Source organism: Zonotrichia albicollis, chromosome 34 (genome assembly GCF_047830755.1).
Source record: "Zonotrichia albicollis isolate bZonAlb1 chromosome 34, bZonAlb1.hap1, whole genome shotgun sequence".
Classification (NCBI taxonomy): Eukaryota; Metazoa; Chordata; class Aves; order Passeriformes; family Passerellidae; genus Zonotrichia; species Zonotrichia albicollis.
The window spans coordinates 2,219,549-2,241,886 of NC_133852.1; the positions used below are offsets into that span (position 1 = coordinate 2,219,549).

The following is a 22,338-nucleotide window of genomic DNA, read 5'->3' on the forward strand; positions in this document are numbered from 1 at the left end:
GCTCCCCTCCCCTCCCCCCGGGCCTCAGGGATCCCCCTTCCCCCTCCCCCCGCTCCCCTCCCCCCGCGCGGGCGCCCCCGGCTCTGGCCCCGCCCCCCGCCCCTCCCCCCCGGCTCCGCCGCTGCCAAATTTGGGCGCCGAAGCCGCGGAGCCAAAAATAGCGCGGGGAGCCCAAAATAGCGCGGGGGGCGGGGCCGCGCCGGGACCCCCCCGGGAGCGGATTCGGGGGGGGAATTTGGGGAGGGGGAGACCCCCGGGACCCCCCCACAGAGATTGGGGCTCCCCCCGACCCCCCGGAGGCATCGGGACCCCCCTCCCCCGAAAATCCTGGAACCCCCTCAAATTTTCGGATCCCCCCCAAATTTTCAGGTCCCCCCCAAATTTTCGGGACCCCTCACAGATTGTCGGGACCCCCCCCAAAATTCCCGGGGGCGTCCCCGAATTCCCGGGGTTTCCCCCCCCCGCCCCCGACCCGGCGGCGTTTCCAGGGCAACGGCGGCGTTTGCGGGGGGGGGGGGAGGATGAGGATGGAGAGGGAGGGGGATGAAGGAGAGGGGAGAGGGAGGATGAGGATGAGGAAGGAGAGAGGATGAGGATGAAGATGAAAGAGAATGAGGATGGTGGAAAAGGGGATGAAGATGAGGATGACAGGGAGGAAGATGAGGGAGGATAAAGGGGGATGAAGGAGGATGAGGAGGAAAATAAGGCAGCAACTGGGATGAAGATGAAGATGAGGAGGAAGGAACCATAAAAGGGGGGGAGAGAGGATGAGGAAGGAGAGAGGATGAAGATGAGGGAGGATGAGGATGGTGAAAAAGGGGATAAGGAGGATGATGAGGAAGAGGAAGGAGCTGGAAAGGTGCTGAGGATGAGGAGGAGCAAGATGAGTGAGGATAAAGGGGGAGATGATGATGATGATGATGGAGAATGAAGGGGGATGGAGGAGGGGAGGAAGATGAGGACGAGGAAGGAGCCAGAAAAGGGGGGGTGAGGAAGAAGAAGGAGGGGGAGGAAGGTTGAGGAAGGAAGAGGAGGATGAAGATGAAGGCCCAAAGGACTCCCACTCGCCCCCTCCCCAAAAATGAGGGAATCCCCCCAAGAAATGAGCCTGAAACCCCCCAAAAAGAGACCCCAAATCACCCCCGAAAAGAGACCCCAAATCCCCCAAAAAGACCCCAAATCCCTCCCAAAAAAGACTCCAACCCCCCCCAAAGAGAGACCCCAACTCCAAAAAGAGACTCCAGACGTTTCAGGACCCCTCCCCAAATTACAAACCCCACATGGGTCTGTGGGAGGAACTCTTTATTTGGGGAGGGGTCCCCGATGTTCGGGGTGTATTTGGGGAGGGGTCACTTCCTGCGGGCCCCCCCCTCGTCCTCGTCCTGCCCGCCAGGGGGCGCCGCGGCCTCCTGGAGCTCCCGGCGGTGCCGCTGGGCCTCGGCCACGGCCTGGGGGGTCAGCCTGGGGAGATTGGGGGGCTTGGGGTCAGTCTGGGGGCTTGGGGTCATTTGGGGGGTTTGGGGTCATTTGGGGTTCAACCTGGGAGAGTCAGGGGGGTTTGGGGTCATTTGGGGTGACTTGGAGCTGTTTGTGGGGGGTTTGGGGCAGAGTTTTGGGGCTCAGGAGCTGCTTTTTGGGGCTGGTCTGGAGGGGTTTTGGGACTGGTTTTGGGGGGGATCAAGGGCTGATTTTGGGGGATCAAAGGCTGATTTGAGGAGGGATTTTGCGGCTGGTTTGGGATTGGTTTTGGGGATGGTTTGGGGAGTGTTTTTGGGGCAGTCTGGGGCAGTTTTGGGGGTCTCAGAGTCAGTTTCTGTCCCGGTTTGGGGTTCTCAGGGTCAGTTTTGGGGTCAGTTTTTGGGGTTCTGTCCCACCTGGGCACCACGAGCAGGCCGAGGCTGCGGGCAGAGCCCACCAGGGATCTCACCAGCGCGGGCAGCGGCGTCCCCCGCGTGGCCACCACGGGGTCCTTCTGCTTGGCCACGGCCACCTCGAACAGCTGCGCCAGGGACACCACCCCGGCCGGCTCGTGGCCTGCGGGACCCCCAGAATATCCCCAGGTCACCCCTGAGACCCCCTGATCCCCCCAGCTGCGCCAGGGACACCACCCCGGCCGGCTCGTGGCCTGGGGGCTGCGGTCAGTGGGTCTGGGACCCCCAAATCCCCCCCCCAGGACATCCAAAACTCCCTCAGGGATCTCAACCCCCCAAAATTCTCCCAGGACCCCCAAAATTCCCACAAATTCCTCCCAAAAATCCCCCCCCAAAACGCCTGTAACTCCCTCAGAGACTTCAACTCCCCCCCAAAATCCCCCCAGGACCCTTCAAGTGCCCCCCAGCACCTCAGAATCCCCCCAGGGCCCCAAGATCTCTCCCCAGGATCCCCAATTTTCCCCCAGGATCCAAAATTCCCCCCCAGGACCCCCGAACCCCTCCCTGACCAGGTCTGGACGAGCCTTTCTCCACTCCGGCCACGGCCTTGAGGAAGTAGGAGGTGGGGGGGGTCCCGATGGTCAGCGAGTAGGTCCGGTCGGGCTGGGGGGGCACGGGGGGGGTCAGGGGGGTCACAGGAGGGTCCCGGTGCCCCGGGGGGATCCCGGTACCGGCCCCCCCCCACTCACATTCACGAGCAGCCGGACCCTCAGAGGGACCCCGGGTTTGATGTCCCGGGTGCGCTCGTTGAAGTCTTTGCAGAAGGCGGCAATGGAGACCCCGCGCTGCGGAAGCACCGGGGAGGGTCGGGGTCTGTTCCGGAAGCACCGGGACACCCCAAAACCCCCCCGGTTCCTCCCAAACCTCCCCGCACCTGCCCCAGCACCGGCCCCAGGGGCGGCCCCGGCGCGGCCCCGCCGGCCGGGATGAGGATCCGGACGGGTCTCGGCGCCGCCGCCTGGCCCGACCTGGCCCCGGCCGCGGCCCGGACCGAGCGCGCCGCCCGCGACATGGCGGCGGCTCCGTGAGAGACCGGCGGTCACGTGGCACGACGGGAACGGCGGAGCCAATCAGAGCCCCGGGAAGGAGGGGCGTGGCCGAACGAGCCAATAGGAGCGCGGAGGGGGTGTGGCCGGAGAGGGGGCGGGGAGGGTCGTGAGGGGACAGGGGAGTGGCCAAGAAAAGGGCGCGAAAACTCATAAGGGAAGAGGGGCGTGGCCTGGGACAACCGGGGGATTCCCCGCCCCTCCCCCACCAGGGATTCCCCAGGGGTATCCCCGCCCCTCCCCCACCCCGGCCTCACCTGGGGGCTCCCGGCGGAGCGCGGAGGGGGAGGGGCAGCGGGGGGAGGGGCAGGAGGTTGGGGGGATGGGGGAGGGGTCCGAGGGCAGGACGGAGAGGGGGAGGGGGAGGGGGGGGCGAGTCAGGACCCCTCCCCTCCCCCCCCCTCGCTGCCTTCCCCTCCCCCTCCCCCCGGCCGGCCCCGCCTCCGCTCCCGCAGCCGCTTCAGGAGCTCCTCGTGCGACCCCGCCCTAAGGGACAGGGGTCAAAGGTCACGGGGGGGGGGGACAGAGACCCCCCAGATCCCTCCTCACCCCCACCCCCTCCTTAAAGACTCCCAAAATGTCCCCAAAAAACCCCAAATGTCTCCCCCAAAATCCCCTTTAACCCCCCGGGACCCCCCAGATCCCCCCCGGTGCCCCTGCCCCGGTGCCCACCGGCTCCGTGCTCTCTCGTAGGCCGCGCGCAGCTTCCGGTCCTGCTCGTCCAGGAAGGCAGTGTGAGCCCCGGCCACGTACCTGGGGAGGGGGCAAAAAAATCCGGGGTTTTCACCCCAAAATGCACCCTGAAATACGGGGGATTCACTCCAAAATGTGCCCCGAAATACGGGGGGATTCACCCCAAAATGCACCCCAAATGCACTCCATTTTGAAGCCCCCAGCCCCATTTCGGACCCCCACCTGTATGCCAGGCCGTGCGCCGGCCCCATTTCTCAAGCCCCCAGCCCCATTTCTGGAGTCCCACCTGTAGGCCAGCCCGTGTGCCAGCCCGCCCAGCGCCATCAGCAGCAGCAGCAGCCCCAGCAGGCGCCGGTGGGGGGCTCGGGGGGCGCCCCGGGGGGCTCGGAACTGCTCCCAGTAGCGCCGGTTCTCGTCCCAGTGCCGCCGGTTCTGCTCCCAGCGCCGCCGCTCCCGATCCCAGCTGGGAATGGGCACCCGTGGGACCCCCGGGAGACCCCCAGGGATCCCTCCAAAACCCTCAGGGACTCCCAGGAACCCCGCCCCAATCCATGGGACCCCAGAGACCCCCATAAGACCCCCAAGACCGCCCCCCCCACACCCACAGGATCTCCTTGGGAACCCCCTAAAACCCTCAGGGACCCCTGCCCAACCCTCAAACACCCCCAGAATCCCCTCAGGGACCCCTGAGAGCCCCCAAAACCACCCCAGGACCCCCAAAACCCTATGAGATTCCCCCCAAACCCTATGGGACCCCTCCCAAATCCCTCAGAACCCACCCCTGACCCTCAGGGACCCCCCCTCCCCAAAACCACCCCAGGACCCCCAAAACTCGCTAAACCACCCTGGGATCCTCCAGTCCCTATGGGACCCCTCAGGGACCCCCCCTCCCAAAAACCACCCTGGGACCCCCGAGACCCCCCAAAACCACCCCAGGACCCCCAAACCCCCTGTCTCGGACCTCCCCATCCCCACACCCGTTACCTGGGGGGGGTCCCGGGCCGGGGCGGGGTCTCGGCGCTGTCCTGAGCGGGGGTCTCGGGGCCGGCCCGCGGCGGGGCCCGGGGGGCGCTCAGGGCCGCGTAGGCCTCGGCCAGGCGCAGGAAGCGGCCATGGCGGGAGGGGTCCGAGGGGTCCCCGTCGGGGTGAACCTGGGGGGGGACACGGGCAGGGAGGGGACACGGGCAGGGAGGGGACCCAAAAATGGGGACGATCCCCTCTGACAGGTGAGAACACCTCCTGGAAAATTTGGGGTCCGAGGAGGGGGAAAAAAGGGCGGAGAGGAGTCCCCAAAATACGGGACACCCCTCTGAGACACTTGGTAGGGTCCGAGGGGGTCCCCAGCGCTCCCAGTCTGTCCCAGTTCCCTCCCAGGCCCAAGTTAGTTCCCAAACCTCTCTGTTTTATCCCCAAAATCGCCGTTTTTCACCCCAAACCTGCCTGGTTTTCCCCCCCAGTCCTCCTCAATCCCCTCCCAGTTTATCCCAGTTTGTCCCAGTCTCATTTTTATCCCAGTCCCATTTTTATCCCCAAACCTCCCATTTGTGTCCCTCCCGGTGCCGTTTTTGTCCCCCAAATCGCCATTTTCCACCCCAAAACCGCCGGGTTTTTTCCCCCCAGTCCATCCCGGTACCTCCTTGCAGCGGGCCAGGAAGGCGGCGCGGATCTCCCTGGGGGAGGCCCCGGGACGGACCCCGAGCACCGAGTGCGGGTCGGGAGGGGCCTGCCTGCAATTTGGGGGGAATTTGAGTCTTTTCGGGACACTTTGGGAGATTTTTGGAGCAGTTTGGGGGCGTTTCGGGACATTTTGGGGCAGTTTAAGGGCAGTTTTGGGGGGTTCCAGGTGAATTTTGGGATATTTTGAGGCAGGTCTTGGATATTTTGGGGCAGTTTGGGGATTTTGGGGCAGATTTGGGATATTTTGGGGGCAGAATTGGGGGTCCTGGGGGAGTTTTTGGGGGTCCCAGGTGAATTTTTGCATAATTTGGGGCAGTTTGGGGGCAGTTTTTGGGGTTCTCAGGTGAATTTCAGGGCAGTTTGGGCCATTTTGGGGGATTTGGGGGCAGTTTCGGGAATCGTGGGGCAGTTTTTGGATGTCGTGGAGTGGATTCAGAGTTCCCAGGTGGATTTGGGGATGTTTTGGGGCAGGTTTTGGATATGTTGGGGCATTTTGGGACATTTTAGGGTAGTTTTTGGAGATTTTGGGAAACTTTGGGTCAGTTTTGGGACATTTTGGGTCTCACCTGGTGCTGAGGCCCCTCCAGGCCCGGGCCCAGCGTGCGGGGAGGGGCGCGGCCCAGGACCCCTGCAATTAACGCCTTTAATTAGCGACTAACCCTTAATTAGCCCTTAATTAACCACTAATTAACCATTAATTAATTCCGAAACCCACAATTCAGGATTGTGGGAGTGACCGGCGTTAATTACCGTTAATCAGGACGTTAGGTACCATTAACTCAGCAATTCCCACGCATTTGGTCCTTAATTATCGCTAATTGAATTACTCAGGCTATTCCTTACTTCTAAGTTTCTGATATTTATTAATAAAGCCATTAATTTCTATTAATTAAACAGCGATTTATCGGTGATGAAATAACAACAAACCACCCGTTAATTAATGCTAATTAGGTAATAGTTAATGTTAATTAGCTCATAATTATTGTTAATAAGGCCCTTGATTAGTTCTGCTTGTGAATTAGCAAAATATTGACAACTTATTCAGTGGCGATCGATGTCCAGCAGCCGCGGTCCCATCGCGCCCCGCTAATTAGCACTAATTACCCCTTAACACCGCTAATTGCCCCCCCAGCACTAATTAACGCCAATTAACGCCGTCCCGAGCCCCGCAGCCGAGGGGCGGCCGCGCCGGGGCTCCACATGCAAATGAAGCGCTGCTGAAGGGGAGGGGGGCGCTAATTAGCGCTGATTAGGGGGTTAATTAACCCCACGGGGGCCCGGCCGTTACCATGGCAACCGCGCGCCGCGCCGCCATCCCCGCCGCTTCCGCTTCCGGCCGCGGCGCCACGTGACCAGCGGCAGCCAATCGCGCGGCAGGAAGCAGCGCGTCACGTGACCGGAATCAGAGGCGCGGCGGTGGTCACGTGATCCCAACGGGAACCGCGATGGCGGCGGAGGTGCGGGGGGGAGGGGCGGATTTGGGGGTCCTGAGACCGGATCTGGGGGCGAGAGGGGCGCGGGAGGGGCCGGGGAGGGTTCCGAGGGTCCCGGGGGGGTGCGGGAGGCCCGGGAAGGGGGGCTCGGGGCTCGGGGGGGGTCCCTGGGGCGGGGAATGGGCGGGGCCGCGGGTTTGGGACGCAGTGACGTCATCACCGCGACTCCTGTGACGTCACGAGCGCGCCCGCGCACGGCGGCCCCCAGCGGCCGCGGCGGAGGGGGACAACGGGGACGATAAAGGAGAATAAACGAAAATAAACGACAATAAATGACAATAAGGGACATTGGGTGACAATAGATGATAATAAATGACGATGGGAGACACTGAGTGGGTCTCAATAAGTGACAATAAATGACAATAGGGGACATTGAGTGGTAGTAAATGACAGTAGGTGGCATTAAGGTGACAATAAGTGGCATTTGGGTGACATTTTGGGTGACATTAATGTCATTTGTGGCAGTGGCTGCTACCGGCGCTGTCAGGGACATTCAGGGCGATGTTGAGGTGTCAGCAAGACATCAATAATGACAATAAATGACAGTAAATTAATTCATCACAGTGGCTGCTGCTGGCGCTGGCGCTGTCAGTGACTCTCAGGGACACTCGGGGTGATATTAAGGTCATGTTAAGGTGTCAGTAAGGTGACATTAATGCCAATTAATGCCAATTAATTCCGTTAATTGCAGTGGCTGCTGCTGGCGCTGTCGCTGTCGCTGTCAGTGACACTCAGGGCGATGTTAAGGTGTCAATAAGGTGACATTGATGACAATTAATCACAGTTAATGCCAATTAATGACATTAACTCCGTTAATTGCAGTGGCTGCTGCTGGCGCTGGCGCTGTCAGTGACACTCAGGGACACTCGGGGTGATGTTAAGGTCATGTTAAGGTGTCAGTAAGGTGACATTAATGCCAATTAATGCCAATTAATGACATTAACACCGTGAATTGCAGTGGCTGCTGCTGGCGCTGGCGCTGTCGCTGCCCCCCGAGCGCCCCCTGGCGGCCGAGCCCCGCAAGGTGCAGATCGGGGTGCGGCGGCGCCCGGAGCGCTGCGGGGAGAGATCGCGGCGGGGAGACGTGCTCACCCTGCACTACACGGTACGAACCGGGATAAACTGGGGATACTGGGGAAACTGGGAGTGCTGGGACACCCTGGGACAGCCTGGGACAGACTGGGATGAACTGGGATAGACTGGGACAGACTGGGATGGACTGGGAGGGACTGGGATGGACTGGGACAGACTGGGACAGCCTGGGATGGACTGGGACAGACTGGGAGTGCTGCGGGGAGAGATCGCAGCGGGGAGACGTGCTCACCCTGCACTACACGGTACGAACCGGGGAAACTGGGGAAACTGGGATGGACTGGGATGGACTGGGATGGACTGGGACACAATGGGATGGACTGGGATAGACTGGGGCACAATGGGATAAACTGGGATAAACTGGGAGCACTGGGAGGGACTGGGGGCACACACTGGGCTGTACCAGTCTGCACTGGTCTGTACTGGTTTTTACTGGTCCATACTGGTTTATACTGGTCCGTACTGGTTTACACCAGTCCATACTGGTTTATTCTGGTTTACACCAGTCCATACTGGTTTACACCGGTTTACACCGGTCCGTACTGGGCAGGGCACGCTGGAGGACGGGACCCCCTTTGACAGCAGCCTGAGCCGGGAGCAGCCGTTCGTGTTCTCCCTGGGCACCGGACAGGTCATCAAGGGCTGGGACCAGGGCCTGCTGGGGTGAGTGACCAACTGACCATCCCTGAGTGACCCTGAGTGACCCCCGAGTGACCACTGACCAGCCCTGACCAGCCCCGGCCAGCCCTGAGTGACCACTGACCATCCCTGACCATCCCTGAGTGACCCTGAGTGACCACTGACCAGCCCTGACCATCCCTGAGTGACCCTGAGTGACCACTGACCAGCCCTGACCAGCCCCGGCCAGCACTGACCATCACTGACCGTTCGTGTTCTCCCTGGGCACCGGACAGGTCATCAAGGGCTGGGACCAGGGCCTGCTGGGGTGAGTGACCAACTGACCATCCCTGAGTGACCCCCGAGTGACCACTGACCATCCCTGAGTGACCACTGACCAGCCCTGACCATCACTGACCATCCCTGAGTGACCCTGAGTGACCAATGAGTGACCAACTGACCATCACTGACCATCCCTGAGTGACCAACTGGCGACCGACCCCAGGATTTTGGGGGGAATTTTGGGGCGAACTCCCCAGATTTTGGGACTCTGGGATTTTGGGGGCAATTCCCAGATTTTGGGGGGAAATGCGGGGATTTCGGGGGCAATTCTAGGGATTTTGGGACTCTGGGATTTCAGTACTTTGGGTTTTTGGGGTGGATTCCCAGACTTTGGGTGGGAATTCCCGGGAGTTTGGGTGGAATTCTGGGGATTTTGGTACTCTGTGGTTTTGGGGTGAATTCTGGGGATTTTGGGGCATTTTGGCCCTCCTGACCCCCCCTGCTCCCCCCAGGATGTGCGAGGGGGAGAAGAGGAAGCTGGTGATCCCCCCGGAGCTGGGTGAGACCCAAAACCGACCCAAAAACGGGGCAAAAACCCCAAATTTTGGGTGGAAATCCTAAAAATTGGGAGGGAATCCTAAAAACGGGGGAAAACACCCAAAATTTGGGTGGGAAATAATAAAAATGGGGGGAAAAACCCAAAATTGGTGTGGGGATCCCAAAAATGGGGAGAAACCCAAAAAATTTGGGGTGGATGCCAAAAATGGGGGAAAAATCCCCAAATTTGGGTGGGAATGAAAAAATGGGAGAGAATAAATTAAACTTGGTGGGGGGAATACAAAAAAACTGGGGGGGAAAACCCAAAAATTTGGGTGGGAAATCTCAAAAATTGGGGGTGAGGAGGCCCTAAAATGAGGGGAGGGGGAAAAAAACTGAAAGAGAAACCCCAAAATGGGGGAAATTGTCCCTAAAATGGGGGCACCCCAAAAATGGGGGAAAAACCCAAAAAAGACCCAAAATTGGGGGAAAATCCCCAAAACTCCCCCGCTGACCCCTCCCCATTTCCCCCCCCCAGGTTACGGGGACCGAGGAGCCCCCCCGAAAATCCCAGGTGAGACCTGAGCCCCCAAAGGGGGATTTTGGGGTAAAAATACCGGATTTTGGGGTAATTTCAGGGGGATTTGGGGAGTGAATTTGGGGGGATTTTGGGGTGAATTTAAGGGCAATTCTTGGGGTAATTTCAGGGGGATTTTGGAGTGATTTTAGAGGCATTTTGGGGTAATTTCAGAGGGATTTTGGGGTGAGTTTTGGGGGGATTTCGGGGCAGTTTTTGGGGTAATTTTGCAGGTGATTTTTGGGGTAATTTTGGGGGTATTTTGGGGTATTTTTAGGGTAATTTCGGGGGGATTTCAGGGTGATTTTGGGGATAATTTTTGGGGGATTTCTGTGTGATCTTTGGGGTAATTTAGGGGTGATTTGGGGGGGATTTCAGGGGTGATTCTGGGGATGATTTTGAGGGGATTTTGGGGTGATTTTTGGGGTGATTTCGGGGGGATTTCAGGGTGATTTTGGGGATGATTTTGAGGGGATTTTGTGGTGATTTCAGGGTGATTTGGGTGGGATTTTGGGGCGCTGACCCCCCGTTTTTAGGGGGGGCCGTGCTGATTTTCGAGGTGGAGCTGCTGAAGATCGAGCGGCGCCCGGAGCTTTAGGGGGACCCCAAAACGCCCAGAATTTACCCCAAATTTCCCCCAAACCCTCCCCCACAAACCCGGGATTTTGGAGTCCCCCCCGTTTTTTTGGGGGAACTTTTTGTGGGAAAACCCCCAAATTTTGGGGCCAATAAAGGGTTAAACCCAAAGGTTTTGGTGCCGGGTTTTTTTTTTTGGGGGCGAGAAAAGACAAAAAAGGAAAAAATGTCAAAGCTGCTTTTATTAAACCCATATAAAAACAACCCCAACCCCCCCATCCCAGAATTTAAAAAAAACTAAAATAAAAAACCCCGAAAACCCCCAAATTCCCCCCAAAATCCCTCCCAGGACCCCCCAAAACCAGTGGGGGTGGGGGGGTGATTATCATTGCAGGGGGGGACCCCAAAAATGGAGGAGTCCCCCCAAAATTGGGGCGGGGGTGGGATTTGGGGGGGTCCCCCCGAGGTCTGGGGGCTCCCCCGGATTTTGGGGGGAATTCCCCCAATTTTGGGGTCATTTCTTCTGGGGGGTGTTGAGTTTCTGCATCCCCCGAATCTTCTCCAGGAGATCCCCCACAAATGCCTGGGGAGGGGGCAAAGGGGGGTCAGGGGGTCCCCAAAATTCCCCAGCCCAAATTCCCCCCGAAATCGCCACAAAATCCCCCCAAATTCCCCCCGAAATTGTCCCAAATTCCCCAAAAATTCCCCCCAATTTTCCCGGAAATCCCTTTGCAAAAATCACCCCAAAACCTCCCCAAATTCCCTCCCCAAAATCTCCAAAATTCCCCCCAAAAACTCCTGGGGATCCCTCTCAAAATCTCCCCCAAATCTTCCAAATACCCCCCTTAAAAATTCCCCCCAAAAAGAAATCCCCCAAAATGGGAACCCCCACCCAAAAAAGGAACCCAGAACCCCCCAAAATGCCCCAAAAATCCCCCCAAATGCCCAAAATGCCCCAAAATCTGCCAACCCCCCTCCCCAAATCCCCTCAAATGCATCCCCCAATTCTCTCCCAAAATCCTCCAAAATTTCCCCCAAAATTTTCCCCCAAATCACCCCAAAAGCCCCAAATTGCCCAAAATGCCCCGAATTGGCCCCAAACCGCGCTCACCTCGGTGGGTTTGTAACAGTCAACGAGGATCTCCTGTGGGGGAGGGGAAGGGGGCGGGGTCACCATTGGGGGGGGGCGGGGCTGAACCCCCAGACCCCGCCCCCATAGCTGCGCCCGGATTTGGGGCATTTTGGGGAATTTGGAGCATTTTGGGGAAATCTGGCGCATTCTGGGGGGGGATTTTTGGGGTAATTTTGGAGGATTTTGGGGATTCTTCCTGGGAGGGACCCCAAGGGATTTTGGGATTCATTTTGGGGAGATTTTTGGGTGATTTTGGGGTCATTTTGGGGTGGATTTGTGCTGATTTTTGGGTGGATTTTTGGGATGATTTCGGGGTGATTTTGCTGTGGTTTTTGGGATGATTTTGGGATGGTTTTTGGGATATTTGGGATGATATTTAGGGTGGTTTTGGGGTGATTTTAGGGTGATATCTGAGATGATTCTGGGGATGATTTTGAGGAGGATTTTGGGTGGTTTCAGGGCAGTTTCAGTGGTTTTTGGGTGGTTTCAGTGGTTTTTGGGTGGTTTCCGGTGTTGGGGTTATTTCAGGTGATTTCAGGTGGTTTGGGGTTTTTTGGGGTGATTTCAGGTGGTTTTGGGGTTTTCTCGGGTGGTTTCAGATGGTTTCCGGTGGTTTTGGGTGATTTCAGAGCGATTTTGGGGTTATTTCGGCCGATTGTGCAATGATTTTGGGGTGGCTCTGGCAGTGTTTGGCTGTTAGGGTGGTTTTGGGGTTATTTAGAATAATTTTGGGATGATTTTGGGGTGATTTCGCTGTGTTTGGCTGCTTTAGGTGCGGTCAGAATGATTTGGAGTTATTTTTAATAATTTTGGGATGATTTGGGGGTTATTTAGGTTGATTTTGGGGTTATTTAGGGTGATTTTAGGTTCTTTGCTGGTTTTGGGGCTGAATTTGGGTCCTTTTGGCCATTTTTGGTGATTTCAGGGTGGGTTTTTGGCAGTTCCAGGGTGATTTGGGGATGATTTTGGCTGGTTTTGGCCATTTTTAGCTGGTTTTGGTGATTTCAGGGTGGATTTTTGCCGTTTTTCTCTGGTTTTGGCCATTTTTGGCTGTTTCAGGGTGGTTTTTTTGCCGTTTTTGCCCATTCTGGGGTGGTTTCTGTGCGTTTCTGGCAGTTTTGGAGCGGTTTTTGCCCGTTTCTGGCCGTTTTTGGCCCGTTCTGACCTGCACGCGGGCGCTGCGGGCGCCATCGCTCTCCATGTCCAGCAGCTCGTCCACGTCGATCTCCAGCTCCGGGATCTCCTCCTCCTGGGGCCCGAAAAAACCCCAAAAAAACCAAAATCAGGGGAAAGGAACAAAAAAACCCCAAAAAAAACAAATCAGGGGAAAGGAACCCCAAAAAGAACGAAATCAGGGCAGGGGACCCCAGATCAGGGGAGAGACCCCAAAAGAAGGTTTTGGGATTGATTTTGGGTGAATTTGAGGTGATTTTGTGGGCAGTTTTCAGGTGATATTGGGACGATTTTGGGGAGGGTTTTGAGATAATTTGGGGATGGTTTTGGGGTTGATTTTGGAGTGATTTTTGAGGTGATTTGGGCTGATTTTGGGGATGACTTCGAGGTGGTTTTGGGGTGGTTTTGGGGTGATTTTGGGGCCATTCCGGGCGCTGGTTTGGGGCAGTTTTGGGTCCCGGAGCCGGTCCCGGTTGGGGTCTCGCCCCGGTCCCCGTTCCGGGAGGGTCCCGGTGCCGGCCCCGATCCCGCCCCGCCGTTCCCTCCGCGTGCCCCGGTCCCGGTGCCGGTGCCGCCCCCGCCGTGTCTCGGTCCCGTCCCCGTTCCCATCCCGGTACTGACCCCTCCCCTCTCCCCGCACGTCTCCGGTCCTGGTTCCGATCCCGATCCCGGTCCCGGTCCCGGTCCCCGTTCCCCATCCCGGTTCCGGTGCTCCCCCCGCCGCGTCCCCGTTCCCGTTCCCCGTTCCCAGTGCCCGTTCCCGGTCTCCATCCCCCATTCCCGGTTCCCGTTGCCCGTTCCCGGTCTCCATCCCCCGTTCCGGTTCCCGGTACCGGGCAGTCGTAGAGCGCCGTGAGCTGCCCCAGGATCCACTCCTCGAGGTGGAGGCGCTTGCGGAGCTCGCGGCGGTCGTAGCGCACCGTGACCTTCCCGCGGCCCCGCCCCGGGCCCTCCTCCGGTGCCGCCGCCGCCGCCGCCGCGGGCGCGAAGCAGACGCGGGGCCCGCCCTGCGCGGGGGCGGCTCCGCCGGGCACCGGCACCGGAACCGGCACCGGAACCGGCACCGGCACCGGGGGCCCGGGGCCGCCGCGCGGCTCCGCCATGCCGCGACCACCGACCGGAAGCGGCCACGCCCCCGCCGGGGCCACGCCCACCTCCGCCGGGGCCACGCCCACCCCGCGCGACGCCGCCGCGGGGGCTCCTTTGTGTCCTGGCCACGCCCACTGAGGACACGCCCACACGGAGCCACGCCCTATTCGACCCCCGCGTTGCTTTGACCACGCCCACTCACCGACACAACCACGCCCCCTTGCGCGCACACTCAATTAGGACCACGCCCAGTTCCGGTCCCGCCCTCTCGCTGCGACCACGCCCCTCAGGACACACCTGGTTAGGCCACGCCCCTGGCGGTTACGGGCCACGCCCCCGTCCCGGTCAGCGATGGCGGCGCCGCTCCCGGTGCCGCTCCCGGTGCCGGTGCCGGTGCCGGGGTCGGGGTCGGGGTCGGGTCCTGTCCCGGTTCCGGGTCCCGTCCCGGGTCCGGTTCCGGGTCCTGTCCGGGGCTCGGAGCCGGTCCCGGGTTCTGCCCCCGCTCCTGTCCCGGATCCGTTCCCGGTTCCGGTCCCGGTCCCGTCCGCGCTCCCGCTGGAGCCGCTGCGCGTGCCCGAGCTGCTCGTGCGGGGCAGCAAATTCATCCGCTGGGAGGAGGTGAGCGACCCCCAATCACCCCGAAATCACCCCAAAATTATCCTCAAATTACCCCGAAATCACCTCAAAAATCACCTGAAAAATTACCCTGAAACCACCCCGAATCACCCCAAAGTTACCCCCAAATTATCCCAAAATTACCCCCAAATTACCACAACATGGGGGACCCCCAAACCACACCAAAATTACCCCGAAAATCGCCCCCAAATTACCCCGAAATAACCCTAAAAGTCACCCCCAAATTACCCCAAAAATTTACTCAAAATTACTCCAAAATCTCCCTAAAGTCACCCCCAAAATCACCTCGGAAAACCCCAAAAATCGCCCTGAAATTACCCCAAAATCGCCCCCCAAAATTACACGGAAATCACCCAAAATCACCCCCGGGAGACCTCAAAAATCACCCTCCGAAATTACCCCCAAAATTGCCCAAAATCACCCAAATTCCCCCCCCAAATCTCCCCAATTCCCCCCCCCCCCGTGCCCCCAATTCCCGACCTGACCCCGATTTTGGGGCCAAAATCCGCGAAATTGGGTCCTGCCCCCCCCAGCTCCCCCGGGACCCCAAAATCTCCCAATTTCACCCCAAAATCCGCCCCGTTGGGGAGGGGGGGGGCCCTCTTCCTTTTCGGGGTGCGGCCCCTCCCCCGATTTTGGGGGTCCTGGGGGGATTTGGGGTTTTTTGGGGATTTTTGGAATTTTTGGGGGGATTTTTGGGGGCGTTGGGGTTTCAGGGGGGATTTTGGGGTCTCAAGAAGGGGTTTGGGGGGTCCCGAATGGTTTTGGGGGGTTTTGATGGGATTTTGGGGTGGTTTTGGGGGGTTTTGATGGGATTTTGGGGTGGTTTTGGGGGTTGTTTTTGGGGGGCTTGAGAGGTTTTAGGTGGGATTTTTTGAGGGGGTTTTTGGGGTGGTTTTGGGGGGTTTTGGGGGGTTTTGGGGTATTTCTGGGGTGGTTTTGGGTTTTTTGTGGGACTCAGGAGGTTTTGGGGGGTTTTAGGGGGGTTTTGGGGTATTTTTGGGGTATTTTTGGGTGGTTTTGGGGTCTCAGGAGCGTTTGGGGTCCCCAGGAGCCCCCCAGCCACACCCCGGTGACGCTCAGGGTCGACCCCGACGGATTCTTCCTCTACTGGACGGGGCCCAGCGCGGTGAGAGCCCAAAACCCCCCAAAACCACCCCGAAATCCCCCCAAAACCACCCCGAAATCCCCCCAAAATGCACCCCAAAATCCCTCCAAAACCACCCAAAAATCCCCCCAAAATCCCCCCAAAATGTGCCCCAAAACCCCTCCAAAACCACCCAAAAATCCCCCCAAAATGTGCCCCAAAATCCCCCCAAAAATGTCCCCAAAGTGACCCCAAAAGGACCCCAAAAAGTGCCCTGAAAATGGCTCAAAAATGGCTCAAAAGTGCCCCCAAAAACGGCCCTGAAGCGACCCCAAAATGTCCCCAAAGTGACCCCAAAACCGCCCTGAAAGTGACCCCAAAGTGACCCAAAATTGACCCTTAAGCGACCCAAAATTGGCCCCAAAATGACCCCGAGTGACCCCAAAAAGACCCCAAATGACCCCAAAGAGACCCCAGAAGTGACCCCCAAATGTCCCAAACTGACCCCAAAACCATCCTGAAAGTGACCCCAAAATTTACCCTGGAAGTGCCCCAAAATGACCCCAAAAATGCCCCAAAAATGACTCCAAAGCGACCCCAAAAATGCCCCAAAAGTGCCCCAAAATGCCTCAAAATGACCCCAAAGAGAATTCCCTGAAAGCGACCCCAAAAGTGCCCCCAAAACGTCCCCAAACCCCCCAAAAAAGCCCCAAAAAGCCCCAAATTTCCCCCAAACCCCTCCCCCACCCCGTCCCCCCCTTATCAGCCCCTCCCCCCCCTTATCAGCCCCCCCAGCCGGAATTTGGGGAAATTTTGGGGAATTTTGGGGCCCCTCCCCCCCCCGCCCCCGGATGCGGGGTCCCCTGGGAGGGGCGGGGGGGGGGGGCGGCTTTTCCCACGCCCCTCCCCCACCCGGCCCGGAAATGCCCCCGCCCCTCCCCCACCCGGAAACGCCTCCTTTTGGGGGTCCCGGACCCATTTCCGTGGTCCCTAACCCATTTTTCAGGGTTTCTAACCCAATTTTGGGGTCCTTTATTAATTTTTTTGTGGTCCCTGACCCATTTTTGGATTTCCTACCCCAATTTTGGGGTCCTTCATTAATTTTTTGTGGTCCCTGATCCATTTTTGGGGGTTTCTAACCCGATTTTTGGGGTCTGTGACCCATTTTTGGGGTCCTTAACCCATTTTTGTGGGTTCCTAACCCAAGTTTAGGGTCCCTGACCTGTTTTTGGGGTCCCTAATCGATTTTGGGGGTTTCTAACCCATTTTTGGGGTCCCTGACCCGTTTTTGGGTGTTTCTGACCCGTTTTTGGGTGTTTCTAACCATTTTTTGGGGTCCCTGACCGATTTTGGGGGTTTCTGACCCGTTTTTGGGTGTTTCTGACCCATTTTTTGGAGTCCCGCAGGAGGTGGAGCTGCTGGACCTGTGCAGTGTCCGGGACACGCGGACCGGGCGCTTCGCCCGCGCCCCCAAGGTGGGACCCCGGAATTGGGGGGATTTGGGGAGGATTTTGGGGGGATTTGGGAGGATTTTGGGGGGATTTTGGGGGTCCTGGGGTGAATTTGGGGGGTCCCAGGGGGGATTTGGGGGGGGTGCCAATTTTGGGTTCCCCAGGGTTGCTTTGAGTCTTTTTTGGGGCTCTCTGGTCCCGTTTTGGGGGGTTTGGAGCCGTTTTGGGGTCTCTGGGTGCATTTTCAGTCAATTTTGGGTGGGTTTGGGCCCATTTGGGACAGTTTCGGGTCCATTTTGGGTGAATTTTGTGGCTCCCTTTGCAGGACCCCCCCACCCGGGACGCCCTCAGTTTCGGGGTGCCCGGGGGTGTTTTGGGCCCATTTTTCACCAGTTTGTTGCCCATTTTTCACCCGTTTTTCACCCTGTTTTGGGCCATTTTTCGCCCATTTTTTACCCATTTTTTACCCATTTTTAACCCGTTTTTCACCCATTTTTCACCCATTTTTGGGCTCCCTCGGCAGGACCCCCGCACCCGTGACGCCCTCAGTTTTGGGGTGCCCGGGGGTATTTTGGGCCCATTTTTCACCCGTTTTTCACCCATTTTTCACCCATTTTTCACCCTGTTTTGGCCCATTTTTCACCCATTTTTCACCCGTTTTTCACCCTGTTTTGGCCATTTTTCACCCATTTTTCACCCGTTTTTCACCCTGTTTGGCCCATTTTTCACCCGTTTTTAACCCGTTTTTTCACCCATTTTTCACCCATTTTTTACCCATTTTTCACCCGTTTTTCACCCATTTTTCACCCTGTTTTCACCCATTTTTCACCCATTTTTCACCCATTTTTAACCCGTTTTTCACCCATTTTTCACCCATTTTTAACCGTTTTTCACCCGTTTTTCGTCCATTTTTCACCCGTTTTTCGCCCATTTTTCACCCGTTTTTCACCCATTTTTCACCCTGTTTTGACCCATTTTTCGCCCATTTTTCACCCCATTTTTCACCCGTTTTTCACCCGTTTTTCACCCATTTTTCACCCTGTTTTCACCCTGTTTTGGCCCATTTTTCACCCATTTTTTGCCCATTTCTCACCCATTTTTCACCCGTTTTTCACCCTGTTTTGGCCCATTTTTTGCCCATTTTTCACCCATTTTTCACCCATTTTTCACCCATTTTTCACCCTGTTTTGGCCCATTTTTTACCCATTTTTTACCCATTTTTAACCCGTTTTTTGCCCATTTTTCACCCGTTTTTCACCCATTTTTCGCCCATTTTTCACCCATTTTTTGCCCATTTTCCACCCATTTTCCACCCATTTTTCACCCGTTTTTCACCCATTTTCACCCATTTTTCACCCGTTTTTCACCCATTTTTCCCCCGATTTTGGGCTCCCTCGGCAGGACCCCCGCACCCGGGCCGCGCTCAGTTTCGGGGTGCCCGGGGGGCCCCCTCCCCAGCGCCTGCTGACCGTGGTGCACGGCCCCGACCCCGTCACCCTCGGCTTCCTCAGCCTGGTGGCCGTGCAGGACGGCGAGGCCCAGGTGGGCAGGGGGCGCTTTGGGGTCTGGGGGATTTTGGGGGGATTTTGGGGGGATTTTGGGAGCTTTTGGGAGGATTTTGGGGTGATTTTGGGGGGTTCGGGAGCTTTTGGGGGGATTTCAAGGCGATTTTGGGGAGGATTTGGGGGGTTTGGAAGATCTGGGGGTGGTTTTGGGGCGGTTTTAAAGAGGAATTTCTGGGATGTGGACCTTTTGGGGTGATTTGGGGTAATTTTGGGGGGATTTGGGGGCTTTGAGGGGTTCTGGAGTTCGTTTTTGGGTGGTTGAGGGTTTGGGGAGGGTCCTGAGAGGTTTTGGGGAGATTTTGGGGGGATTTGGGGGGGGTTGGGGGTGCTGAGACCACCCTGGGTGTGGGGGGATTTTGGGGGGTTTTTGGGGGGGATTTTGGGGGATTTTGGGGGTTTTTGGGGGGGATTTTGGGGGGGTTTTTTGGGGAGGTTTTGGGGGGCATTTGGGGGGATTTTTGGGGGGTTTTTGGGGGGTTCTGGTCCCCAAATTCGGGCGTGCAGGTGTGGACAGAGGAGCTGTTCAGGTTGGCCACGAACATCCTGGCCCGGAACCCGTCCCGGAACACGCTGATCAGGAAGGCGTGGGTACCCCAAAATCCCCGAAATCACCCCAAAAAAACCCCTGAATTCACCCCCAAAATCCCCCCAGAATCTCCCCAAAACCCCCCTGAAATCACCCCAAAAACCCCTCCAGAATCAGCCCAAAAATCGCCCCCAAATCTCCCACAAAATTCCTCTCAAAATCCTCCCCAAACGAGCCCCTAATCCTGCAGAAATCATCCCAAAAATCCCCTCAAAATCCCACCAAGAATTTCTCTGAAATTGCCCCAAATCTCCTCAGAATCCCCACAGGAACTGCCCCAAAATCCCAAAATCCCCCTAAAATTCCCTAAAATCACCCCGGAGTCTTCCCCAAAATCCCTCCTAAAATTCACTCAAAATCCTCCCCAAAATCCCCCCCAAAAATTCCCATAAAATTTTCCCAAATCTTCCTGGAAATTGCCCCCAAAATGCCCCAAAAATCCCCAAAACCAAATCCCCCAAATTTCCCCAAATCCCCAGGTACACGAAGCTGACGCTGCAGCTGAACCCGGACGGGAGCATCCCTGTCAAAAAGTGAGAGAACCCCAAAATTTTGGTTTTTTTTCCCCCTAAAATGAATCCCCCAAATCTTGGGGACCCCTCCCCGAATTTTTGGGGTTTTTTTTTTGGGTCCCAATCCCGAAATTTTGGGTTTTTTTGGCAGCATCCTGAAGATGTTCTCGGCCGACAAGAAAAGGGCGGAGGCGGCGCTGGAGTCCTGCGGGCTGGGCTGCGGCCGGGTGGGCCCAAAAACGGGGGAAAAACGGCAAAATTTGGGGTCCCAAAATTGGGGAAGGACAAAATCTGGGGGGGATCCTGAAAATAGGGAATGCCAGAATTGGGAGTCCCAAAAATTTGGGATCTAAAACAAAAATGGGGATCCCAAAAACAACAGGGGCTCGAACTGGGGTCTCAAAATTGGGGATCCCAAAATTGGGGATCCCAAAAAAAATGGGGGTCCCAAAATTGAGGGTCCTGAAATTTGGGATCCCAAAATTGGGGGGTCCCAAAAAATGGGGGACTAAAACTGGGGGTCTCAAAAAATAGGGGGCCAAAATTGGGGGTCCTAAAAAAAATTGGCAGTCCCAAAATTGGGGGTCCTAAAATTTGGGATCCCGAAAAAATTGAGGTCTCAAAAAATGGGGATCTCAAAATTGGGGATTCCAAAAAATCACGGGTTCCAATAAAATGGGAGTCCCAAAATTGGAGGTCCCAAAAAATCAGGGATCCCAAGAAATTGGGGGTCCCAAATGTTGGGGATCTCAAAACTTAGGGATCCCAAAAATTGCAGGGTTTTGGGGTGGGTTTTTGGGGATTTTTGGGGTTTTTTTGGGGGTTTTTGGGTTGTGGGGGTTTTTCTGGGTTTTTGGGGTAAATTTTGGTGGTTTTGGGTCCCCAGGGCGCCGCCATCCCCCTGGAGCTTTTCCCGTTCGAGACCTTCTGGAGGTTTCTGAGCAAACTCTGCCTGAGGCCGGAGCTGGACAAGATCCTGCTGGAGATGTGAGACCCAAAATGCCCCAAAATCCCCCCAAAAAACCCCAAAATCCCCTGAAAATCCCCCCCCAAAATCTCCCAAAATTCCCCCAAAAACCTGGGATTTGTTTTGAGGTTTGTTTTGGTTTTGGGGCCGTTCCCATGCTGATTTTTGGGCTGTTTTTTGGGGTTTTTGGGGTGGTTTTTGAGATAGTTTTTGGGATGGTTTTTGGGGTTTTTGGGCTGTTTATTGGGGGTTTTGGGTGGTTTTTGGGGTGGATTTTGGGGTGTTTTTTCAGATTGGTTTTGGGAGCCGTTCTGGTGCTGATTTTGGGGTTTTTGGGGTGTTTTTTGGGGTGTTTTCGTCAGAATGGTTTTGTTTTTAGGGCTGCTCCTGTGCCCATTTTTTTGGGGTTTTTTAGGGTGGTTTTTGGGGTGCGTTTTGGGGTGGGGTTTTTTGGGATTTATCTTTGATTTACTGCTGACTTTTGGGGTGTTTATTGGGATTTTTGGGGTGGTTTTTTTGGGGTTTTTGGTGCGTTTATTGAGGTTTTCGGGGTGTTTTTGGGATGTTGTTTTCCGGATTTATTTTTATTTCCTGCCCATTTTTGATGGATTTTTGGGTTGAATTGGGTGTTTTTTGGGTTGAATTGGGTGTTTTCTGGGTCAAATTCTGTGTTTTTCGGGTTGAATTTGCTGTTTTTTGGGTTGAATTTGCTGGTTTTTGGGTCGAAATCAGTGTTTTTTGGGTCGAAATCGGTGTTTTTTGGGTCGAATTTGCTGTTTTTTGGGTTGAATTTGCTGTTTTTTGGGTGGAATTTGCTGTTTTTTGGGTCGAATTCTGTGTTTTTTGGGTGGAAATGGGTGTTTTTTGGGTTGAATTTGCTGTTTTTTGGGTCAGATTTGCTGGTTTTTGGGTCGAATTTGCTGTTTTTTGGGTCGAAATCGGTGTTTTTTGGGTCGAATTTGCTGGTTTTTGGGTCGAATTTGCTGTTTTTTGGGTCGAATTCGGTGTTTTTTGGGTGGAAATCGGTGTTTTTTGGGTCGAATTCGGTGTTTTTTGGGTGGAAATCGGTGTTTTTTGGGTGGAAATGGGTGTTTTTGGGTGGAAATGGGTGTTTTTGGCGCTGGCAGCGGCGCCGCGGGCAAGCCGTACGTGAGCCGGGAGCAGCTGCGCGGTTTCGTCAACGGGCGGCAGCGAGACCCCCGACTCAACGAGGTTCTGTTCCCCCCGCTGGACCCCGAGGGGGCGCAGGCTCTGATCGACCGATACGAACCCAACAGGACCTTCAGGGAACGGGGTACGGGGATTTGGGGTGAAATCCAGGGATTTTGGGGTGAATCCTGGGGGTTTTGGGGCATTTTGGGTGAGTTTGGGGGGATTTTGGGGCTCCTGTTCCCCCCGCTGGACCCCGAGGGGGCGCAGGCGCTGATCGACCGATATGAGCCCAACAGGACCTTCAGGGAACGGGGTACGCGGATTTGGGGTGAAATCCAGGGGTTTTGGGGTGAATTCCGGGGATTTTGGGGCATTTTGGGTGGGTTTGGGGTGATTTTGGGCAGATTTGGGGCTCCTGTTCCCCCCGCTGGACCCCAAGGGGGCGCAGGCGCTGATCGAGCGCTAC

The 22,338-nt window shown here is 56.6% G+C and overlaps 4 protein-coding genes across 6 annotated transcripts in view; 2 read left to right on the top strand and 2 right to left on the bottom strand.

Annotated features, from left to right (window-relative positions):
- Positions 1 to 1,247: 1,247 nt before the first annotated feature.
- Positions 1,248 to 6,777, bottom strand: MRPL11 (mitochondrial ribosomal protein L11). Of its 2 annotated transcripts, XM_074531079.1 has the most exons (8): positions 6,636 to 6,777; positions 5,914 to 5,975; positions 5,304 to 5,397; positions 4,655 to 4,821; positions 3,957 to 4,133; positions 3,650 to 3,730; positions 3,235 to 3,463; positions 2,621 to 2,716 (listed from the first exon to the last, which is right to left on the bottom strand). In XM_074531079.1, exons 1-7 carry the CDS (start codon positions 6,660 to 6,662, stop codon positions 3,355 to 3,357), a joined length of 717 nt encoding a protein of 238 aa, XP_074387180.1. In that variant the 5' UTR covers positions 6,663 to 6,777; the 3' UTR covers positions 2,621 to 2,716; positions 3,235 to 3,354. The 2 variants fall into 2 exon arrangements, with proteins under 2 accessions (XP_074387181.1, XP_074387180.1); XM_074531080.1 differs by lacking the exons at positions 3,235 to 3,463; positions 3,650 to 3,730; positions 3,957 to 4,133; ... (2 more) ...; positions 5,914 to 5,975; positions 6,636 to 6,777 and adding exons at positions 1,248 to 1,461; positions 1,875 to 2,034; positions 2,441 to 2,534; positions 2,806 to 2,993.
- Positions 6,681 to 10,693, top strand: FKBP2 (FKBP prolyl isomerase 2). 2 transcript variants are annotated; one of them, XM_074531082.1, is made up of 6 exons: positions 6,681 to 6,804; positions 7,799 to 7,945; positions 8,483 to 8,595; positions 9,345 to 9,391; positions 9,908 to 9,943; positions 10,483 to 10,693. In XM_074531082.1, exons 1-6 carry the CDS (start codon positions 6,793 to 6,795, stop codon positions 10,542 to 10,544), a joined length of 417 nt encoding a protein of 138 aa, XP_074387183.1. In that variant the 5' UTR covers positions 6,681 to 6,792; the 3' UTR covers positions 10,545 to 10,693. The 2 variants fall into 2 exon arrangements, with proteins under 2 accessions (XP_074387183.1, XP_074387184.1); XM_074531083.1 differs by lacking the exons at positions 6,681 to 6,804; positions 7,799 to 7,945 and adding an exon at positions 8,040 to 8,177.
- A 51-nt stretch (positions 10,694 to 10,744) lies between these two features.
- Positions 10,745 to 14,049, bottom strand: PPP1R14B (protein phosphatase 1 regulatory inhibitor subunit 14B). The gene is made up of 4 exons (XM_074531081.1): positions 13,661 to 14,049; positions 12,820 to 12,903; positions 11,634 to 11,666; positions 10,745 to 11,105 (listed from the first exon to the last, which is right to left on the bottom strand). Exons 1-4 carry the CDS (start codon positions 13,928 to 13,930, stop codon positions 11,037 to 11,039), a joined length of 456 nt encoding a protein of 151 aa, XP_074387182.1. The 5' UTR covers positions 13,931 to 14,049; the 3' UTR covers positions 10,745 to 11,036.
- A 21-nt stretch (positions 14,050 to 14,070) lies between these two features.
- PLCB3 (phospholipase C beta 3) overlaps positions 14,071 to 22,338 on the top strand; it is a 28,930-nt gene continuing 20,662 nt past the window's right edge. The window contains 9 exon segments of the mRNA XM_074531054.1: positions 14,071 to 14,534; positions 15,604 to 15,681; positions 17,046 to 17,114; positions 18,492 to 18,632; positions 19,160 to 19,239; positions 19,721 to 19,774; positions 19,905 to 19,980; positions 20,640 to 20,740; positions 21,848 to 22,014. Of these exon segments, the coding sequence (XP_074387155.1) occupies positions 14,268 to 14,534; positions 15,604 to 15,681; positions 17,046 to 17,114; positions 18,492 to 18,632; positions 19,160 to 19,239; positions 19,721 to 19,774; positions 19,905 to 19,980; positions 20,640 to 20,740; positions 21,848 to 22,014 (1,033 nt within the window). The 5' untranslated portion in view covers positions 14,071 to 14,267.